The sequence below is a fragment of the Octopus bimaculoides genome, chromosome 3 (genome assembly GCF_001194135.2).
Source record: "Octopus bimaculoides isolate UCB-OBI-ISO-001 chromosome 3, ASM119413v2, whole genome shotgun sequence".
NCBI classification, from domain to species: domain Eukaryota; kingdom Metazoa; phylum Mollusca; class Cephalopoda; order Octopoda; family Octopodidae; genus Octopus; species Octopus bimaculoides.
The window spans coordinates 72054726-72063873 of record NC_068983.1 but is presented as its reverse complement, the minus strand read 5'-3'; the positions used below and the strand labels follow the sequence as shown (position 1 = coordinate 72063873).

The 9148-nt window shown below is 33.5% G+C and overlaps 1 protein-coding gene across 5 annotated transcripts in view; it reads left to right on the top strand.

The window, feature by feature from the left end:
• Window positions 1-9148, top strand: part of LOC106875473 (tubby-related protein 4) — a 682417-nt gene that overhangs the window by 562387 nt on the left and 110882 nt on the right. For all 5 annotated transcript variants that reach the window (XM_052966219.1, XM_014923631.2, XM_014923630.2 and 2 more), the window contains one exon: window positions 1898-2094. In XM_052966219.1, coding sequence (XP_052822179.1) covers window positions 1898-2094 — 197 coding nt within the window. The remainder of the gene's footprint in view (window positions 1-1897; window positions 2095-9148) is intronic.

Below are 9148 nucleotides of genomic sequence, written 5' to 3'. Positions count from 1 at the left end.
TATATATGGGTGGTGAGTGGATGTTCTTGAAGCAAAATGACTGGATCTTCATCAGTTTCACCAATGATTATTTGGTTTTTCAAGCAACTGGACTACGTGCTTAATAATGAACTAGTGCACCAGTGGTTGAGTATTCCACAGATTTATGTACCCTTAACGTAATCTTCAAGTAGATGTGACACAGTGTGTGACAAGGCTGGACCTTTGAATTACATGTACAGTTCATCTGATAGGCTTCTATACAGTTTTCATTTATGTATAAGGTTTGCTTCAATGCATGATTATAGTAAAAGACACATCTGCATCAAACCCAGGATTGTAAAACAAACGTTTTACCTATTCAACCATACTCTTTCCATGTATGAATATATCATCTTTATTTAGCGTCTCCTTTCCATGCTGGCATGGGTTCAACAATTCTACAGGAACCTGCAGGCTGCAAGGCCACATTGAGCTCCAGTATCATCTTTTGCATGGTTTCTTTGGTTGGATGCCCTTCCTAACACCAACCACTTACTGGGTGTTTTTTTTTTTTTGTGCTACCAACACTAGTTAGGTTGCCATTGTAACTTGCAAGACCAAAAAAGAACAGGGAAAGGGGAAAAACTCCCACTACTAAGAGGAAGTATTTGGGAGGAGAATGTGGAGGTAGGTGTTGATACATGCATGTTTGTCTTGTGTGTTTGTATGCATGTGCGTAAAACAAAACATAACAGGAGAGCTTGTTTATAAAATATTTAGTTACAATATTTTCCATGCATTTCATTAACATAGAAAGGTTTATCTAGTGTAATGTAAAATGTAAAATTAAATTTCATTGTTAAATCTTCAGAGATGCAAAACTTTCATTTGAAATTTTACTGGATTAGTAATAATATATGTAGAGTACTCTGTAAGATGATCAGTGAATGACCAGAGATACTGCAAAGTTCAGAGAATGTTTGTCATGTCAGAGAATGTTGTCATGTCAGAGAATGTTGTCATGTCAATGACATGACAACCGCTCTCTTGCTGGTGCCATTGAAGAATGCACCTAGTAGTTTGTGAATGATCAGAAACATTCTAATATTGTGTGGACACTTTGGACTTGTCAAAGCCATAAGAACATTCTCTGGTGTTGGTGACAAGATAAACTGTTCCAGTACACTCTGTAATGTGGTTGGTATTAGGTAGGAAATCCAATCAAAGCAACCAAACCAAAGTAAAGTGTACAAATGAGGCATTTTAATACTTGTTCTAAAACCTGGCAGTTACTTTTTCATTTTCAATTATTTTTTTTTCTGCAAGTATACGCTTTAAACATAAGAAAATGCACTTTTATACAAAAAATAGATTAGGGTTAAAATTCAGTATTAGTTTAGATTTCAGGGTTAAGTTTAGAGTAGGGTTTAAGGGAAGGGTTTATTGTTAGAACTTAGTATTAGGGTTTCAGGTTAGGGTTAAGGTTACATTTAATCAGAAATTAGAAGACTGAAAAGGTTTGCATTTGTGTACAATATTTTGCAGAATTGAAATTGCACATATTTAAAACATGGATATCTGAAAAAGAAAAATTCTGTAAAGATATTTAAAAAGTAGTTCTAGTATTGTACATAGTTCTGAGTGCACTGAGTGTTTTTTCAAAAAATTTACTATAAGTTAAATTACTTTCTGATGTTATCATTAATTCTGTGACTCTTCAACTTGGACAATGCCAGGTATTTCAGCTACTGTATATGCATGTTTGTGTGTGTGCATGCGCACGTGTTTGTGTGTGTGTGTGTATCTATTATATATCAAGAATAAATCTCGTAACATTTTTATTTTGAAATATTGAAATATTATTGGTGAACAGCCTGGCCAAAATGGAAATAATAGATATAACGAGTTAAATATATACATTTCAACTTAATTGCAGAAGATGACCTTGGCCAAATTCACAGCACGGAAGGCAGCTCAGACTCAGATTCTGATACAGATATTTCTGCAGATGGATGTGGATCACCCAGAATGCAACGAAGGAAGCGACAGAAGCACTTTCGAGCTGAGAAAGTCGAAAGAAGTATAACTTTCCGGACATTAGATGAACTTCTGTATAACGATAACCTTCCAGAAGTAAGATGACTTCATTGTTCTGTTCTTTTTCTTGTTTGTTTTGTTTCAGCCTTCTTCAAATATCACAGGATTATCATTTAACTTTACAAAAGAAAATTTGTCATTTCTGTTATTAAAATACTTAACATTCAACAAATGGAATTATAAGGTTAGGTTTTATGGTCAGTTAAAATGAGACTTGTATCTTAAATATATCAAAAGAATCTATCTATTTCATTCTTTTTATACACACTCACAAACACACACACATTATATATATATATATATATATGTATGTGTGTGTATATATATATATATATATATATATATATATATATATATATATATATATATATATATATATGTATATGTATATTTATGCATAAACACACACACACACATACACATTCTTAATGCATTTTCTGTCTACTGAATTCACTCACAAGGCATCTGTTGACTAAGTGCAATCATAGAAAACCTCCAAGGTACCACACAAAGGGACTAAACCCAGATGCGTGTGGTTATGAAGTGAACTTCTTAACAACAAGGCTATGCCTGCACCTAACCATTCCTGATTATATGATTAGTTTTCTAAGGCTTTTGATGATCAATACTTCCTTATAGGGCCTTCTATATTTTAATGTATTTCTAATTCAATTGATCTTGTTTCTAGACAGTATGGATTGTAAATTAACCTTGTTAATACCGATCCACTTGAAAACACCCACATTTAAAGTGCTTTTTTTAAAATTAAAATCCAGTTATAATATGAATGATATTCTTGAGATTTCAGATTTCAGCATAATATACAATGCATATAATTACAGATATTTTAGAAAACTTCTCCAAAAATCTTTATATTGAAAATTAATTAAAAGCCATAACCAATTTACTCATTAGAAACTTAATCACAAAAATATGTAAAGGTATTTAATTTCTGTGTTAGATTATAAAAACGTTTCCTTTTTCTGTTTTACATTTTATATTATGTGATTTAGAGATCAGATATAACTTGTTAAATAGCTGAGCTTATATGTTTATTTGTTTGTTTGGTTCTTTTTTGCTAGTATTTGGCGTATGTAGTGGAAGTATTTCTTTTTAGACATGATTTGTTTTTTAATATAGGGATTATCAATGCATGACATGAAATTTTTTTTTTTTCTCTTTTAGCTCACTGCATTGAAAAATCATTCAGAAATTGTTTCTAGTTCAATTTATGATTTGAAAGTTGTACAAAATATTTCTCTATGTTGTGGAATCTTTTTCCAAAAAACCGAATATGAAAGAGAGATAATATATTTGAGCAACTTAGATCTTTCTAGCTGCAAAATTTGTTGGTGACCCCTATGCATACATCAAGTTTTCTTTAATTGATGAAATTCATGGTTTATGTGATTTTTTATAGAAAATTTGTTTTTAAACAATTTAGGAAATCTATTTGCCCAAAATTTATTTATTTTAACTTTGGGTTCTAATTTAGGAAGTCTGTTGCAATAAAGTTTGGTAGTGTCAAATGAGTGAAGTTTTGAGATTGAGTGTAAAATGTTATTTCATTTGTGATAGCAAGACAACATTCTGCAATGATGTCTTGAATATTGCAGAAATATGTTCTTGGTCCCCTGTTGTTTGTTGCGTGTGTTAACAAAACAGATACCAACTTAAAGCATGTTACTTTTTTAGGGGTTGAAGTTGCATGGCTCTGACCCTGGTAACATTATAATTTCCTGTTTCCAAATGAGGAGTCAGATATAACAGCAAAAAGGAATACGAGTACAAAAGTTGTAATTGAATGTCACTCTTTATTTCAATGCCTAATGGAAGGTACAGCAAATGTTGGTACAAAATGAATGAGACTGTCAGAAAATATACATATTGGTTTCTCATGCAGTTGGTGCTTGATGATGTATACAGTGTAGAACAGAAAAACAAATACGTGACATGGCTTCTGCTGGAAGACAGGAACAGATGTAATACATCAAGGCTACCTGAAGCTACCTGCAGAATAAACTTCCTCTCTGTCAAGATGTGAACTTGACCATGTTTTCCTGCCATGCTGAAGAAAAACAACAAGGATTCCTCTTTTTGAAGCTGATAATATGTTCCAGTGAATAGACATAATTTGCCTGCACTCAGCTGGTCTGTCACATGATGGGATGATAGCTTGCATAAAGCCTGAAGGATTCGACCATCACATAACCAGGTCATGTGATCACTTGTAGAAAACACACATATGAGTCAATATTTGAGTATTTAAGGGTAGACAGGCAATCTGTGAACATATCCTTGCTACACTTTGTTAAAATCCACAGGCAACATTAACCTAGATAAAAGAGAACAGATCCTATACACTATAGATCTTTCCTGTAATCTGACTGGACATAATGCAGCAATAGCTTGCTCTTTTAATGATTTAAGTTGATTGTAGATAAGAACATCACTGTAGATTTGGGGAGGAAAAACCTGGAATTTACTTACTCTCTCCACAACACCAACTTCAAGAGATCAACTAGTGAATGTGACCTAAGCATTTTTGTCAACAATGATCTGCATTGGATGAATTGCATTTCTGAAATCATTAAACAGGCTGAAGGTGTCTTAGCATCATTTAGTAAAGCCTTTTTCATCTACTTGCTGGCTTTCTATTTGAAGCTATATACAGTTTTGGTATGATCATATGCACAGTCTGCATCTCCAGTTTGGAAACCCCATCTTGTCCAGAATATCAGTCTGCTGAAAGGTGTCCCAGATTTTGATTATTTTGTGTCTTGGGGCATCAGTGCTTCGATGTCTAGGAGATGACTTGGTAGAATCTTGCAAGATTGTCCATCTTTGGTCACCTTTTTGAGTTCAATACATTTACCCTCTGTGAAGACATTTGTAAAATCAAAAAGCTGCACAACACCCGTAGCTTTTAAAAATATATTTTTCAAGTTCTGAATCGTTGAAGTATGGTATAAATCATCTGAATCAGTTGTTAGCTATCAAGATACTGTTTCCTTCAAATATTCCATGCTTCTTTAAATTTACTGATGCTACTTCTGATGTACCTTTCTGCTCTTTCCTCTTTTTGGCTTTTTTACTATTCACTCTTCTGTCTTTTTGGGGTTTTATCCTATGTGATATACATGTGTTATTGGCTATCATTGCTGTCTTTATTTACATGAGTGGCTGCTTTCTGTCCTCTCTTTTACTTTTTCCTGATGAGTTGTCATAGACCTGAGCAGTGCATTCAATAAGTTTATTAATTATTGTTATTTTTATGTCTCAGAAACTATAAAAGTCTTAAAATTATAAAATTTGTGAATCTCACTGTAATGCTGCATTTTCGTACATATATGTGATAATTTCACTTTTTATGAACTTTTGGTAATTCATAGAAGTTGTGATTTGCATAGAAATTTCATGCAAATGAGACAAATTGTAAATAAAAATATTGAAAATTCTTTCAACTCTATAATGAGCTTAATAGTTAAAAAACAACCATCTTGTTAAACTGTATTGCACTTTGTCAAGCTTATTCATTTTTACTGAGATCACGAGAGTAGCAATACTTTCTATATGATATTGGAAAGTGGACTGGTAGATTTATTTTAGTTCAATTGTTAAACTTGGAATATCTCAATTTGGAATATCTTAGTTTTCATAGTTTTTCATTTGCTTACCTTGTCTTATACCCCACTTTGTTTATTGAAACTTAATTTCTACAGTTCAAATTACTGTTATGTAATGCAGTATCTACAAGCATTGTTTGATGAGTGTGTATGCTGATTGTTGTTGGTTTCTTCTCACATTTTGGGTTTTTACAAATTTTCAAAACTTAAATTCGACATTTTATTTATTATTTTTGTATGCATGAAACTTAGTCTCATGAATAGATTTTTTAAATTTTTGTTCCACCAAGAATTACTTTTTCTTTTTCATTTGATGTCTTATGAACTATTTTCCACTTTCATTTCACCTTTTTTAAGTCCTTATTCTTCTTGTTTTGACATTCTTCAATTTCTGTGGAAATGTGAAAATAGAAAGGACATTTCCAATTGATTTACTACTGAGAATGGTTTGCATTTCATGGTTGACAATAGTAAAGATTTTTAGTATTGCATTCCCATTTCATTTTATAAAAGGTTGATTTCTATTTCCATTTCTCCATCTTAAATTTTTTTCTCATTGAATTCATTATTGTTCTGGTTCTCCCATAGTTTCTTTAATTTGAAAGTTTCACAGTAATATATGCATTGTAATCCATTCTTTACACACTTCAGAAAGCAGAGTTGGTTTGATTTTTTTATCACATTTCAAAACTATGTAGTTATTTCTCTCTCTCTCTTCCTCTCCTCCCTCTCTCTCCATAAAGATAAAATTTTCATTTTTCTCCAACATCACATATAGTAATGTTTCAGTTGTTTCTCTCAGTAAATTTTTTCCCCTGGTTTGTAAAGATTATTCTTTCACGTTTCTTAAACGATATATGCACACATACTCAATCACACACACAACTCACTCTTTAGTGCTAGCTATCATTCTGTCTCTTTCTCTCTCCTCTTACGTTTTCCTCTCCTCCTTGTCACTTATACCATTCTGGTTCGCTTTCATTTGTCTCTCTTCTGTCATCTCCTGGCCCTGACAAGTGTCACCATCATAGAAGTGTTGTCCTTCATTTCCAATCTTCTGTGAAAACATGTGCAGCCAGGGGGGAAAAAAATTACCTTACTTGGAAACAGTGAGGGTTGGTGACAGGAAGGGCATCTAGCCGTAGAGAATTGTCTCATTGGATTCCATCTGACACATGAAAGCTAGGAAAAGTAGACAAGAACAACAAGAACAGCAACAACAACAATGAAAATAGTGAGGAGGAGAAGGAGGATAGCTATTATGACTATTACAAAACTCTATAAACTAATGAAGAAGATTCTGTGTGGTTATGCTAGAAACAGTAGCCAAATCTATCTTGAACTACACTCTGCCACTGAGAAAAGTGAAGGATAGATTATGGACCACACATTAGATAATGACCTCTTAGATATGCAGCGTTTGAAGGAGCTACTGGATGGTTATGGGGAAAATGCCTTTGTGAAGAAGTTCATGTTATGTCACAGCTGAACTGGAGCTAACAAACAACAACAACAACAACTACAACAATACCAAGAAAACTTTTTTAAAAAACGGTAATTTGATTTAATTATCCCTTTCAGAAAAAAATACAATGCTGCCATTGCCACCACCACCAATAACAACAACACCTATTCTGTTATGAAATCTTTTCCAGGATCAATTTGGTGTCTGTTTTAATAAATTTTTCCCTTTCCCATTTTCTTTTACTTTTTTTTGTTTTGTTTTGTTTTTGGTGGGTGGGTGTTGAGGCTAATTATTTCATTCCTCGTTTGTATTTCACTGTTTTTCAAAACTGTTTAGAAATGCTACTTGGTGCTCCATTTTCATTTTTATTTCAATTTCTGTTATCTTTGTTGTCTTATTGAAAGCATATTGATTGGGAAGACTTCAAAGTAGAAATAATTAATACTGAAGAACAATGAAACATCACAAAGTTACATAGATTTTTGTCAATGAAAAATACAAAAAAGTGAGTGGGGGGCAGATATTTAAAGAGGGTTGGAAGAAAGAAAATTGGTTTTTTTTTTTCAAGAAAGTTTAGTACTTTTAATGAAAAAATAGTTTAGATGTTTCCTTTACTAACACAAACACACATATTAATGAAAACATTCTTGATGACTATTACCTTTTCCAAGGTCCAATCTTACAAGCATAAATATGTATGTGTGTGTGTGTGTGTGTGCGTGTGTGTACTAATACACATATATATTTTACTACTTGCAAGTTGATATGCTGAATCTCAAGTCATATTCTACGTGTTTGAATAATGGAACCACACCAGCACACACACTGTTATCATGACTGTTAAAATGGCTGACTATTGAATTTACGCCTTCTACCTTAATATAAACCTCAGTCAGAATCACCATAATGCAGTATGACAAGGCCAAGACTTTCAATGGCATGTGCAGTCCTCCTGATTGACACTTCTACAGCTGCCATCCATACAGTTTCTTTCACAAGGCTTGATCAACCCAAGATGCATTGCAGTGAGACTGAACCTTAGCTCTCATGATTTCAAACTGAACTTCATAAGTGTCTGACCATGCTGCTGTCTGTACTCACATATTCAGCCTCAGACACAATACATATTTTTGCCAGGGAAGTGGGACAAGGTTAACTGACTCAACCTTCAGTGTTTTAGTTATAGATTTTTATGTGTTTTTGTGCAATGAAAATTTAAAAAGCAATAATTTTTTTATTAACCTATTTATTTATTGATTCATCTGTATATATTGAATGTGGTTAGTCGAGATGTTTGATATCTCTTGCTTGCAATCTCTTCATATTCTGGCATTAATAATATGCTTTTACCATACAAGACAGAACTGTATTTACAGAAAGACCTTTTCAGCTAAATAGCAGACATTGTTGCAGCTAAATAACAGACATTGAAGCTAAATAACAGAAGGAGCACAAGAAAATTCAGGGACCCATTAGCTTATAGTGTAACAATGCTGTGGCTGTGTGGTAAGATGCTTGCTTCCCAACCACACAATTCTAGGTTTAGTCTCACTGTGTGGCACCTTTATAGCCTCAGGCCGACCAAAGCCTTGTGAGTGGAATTGGTAGATGGAAACTGAAAGAAGTCTGTCATATATATATATATATATATACATATATATATATATATCGTCAACATCATCATCATCATCATCATCATCATCATTTAATGTCTGCTTTCCATGCTAGCATGGGTTGGACAATTTGACTGGGGACTGGTGAACCAGATGGCTGCACCAAACTCCAATCTGATCTGGCAGAGTTTCTACAGCTGGATGCTCTTCCTAACATCAACCACTCCGAGAGTGTAGTCGGTGCTTTTATGTGCAACCAGCGCGAGGGCCAGTCAGGCGGTACTGGCAATGGCCATGCTCAAATGGTGTTTTTTACGTGCCACCTGCACAGGAGCCAATCCAGCGGCACTGGCAACGACCTCGCTCGAATGTTATATATATATGAT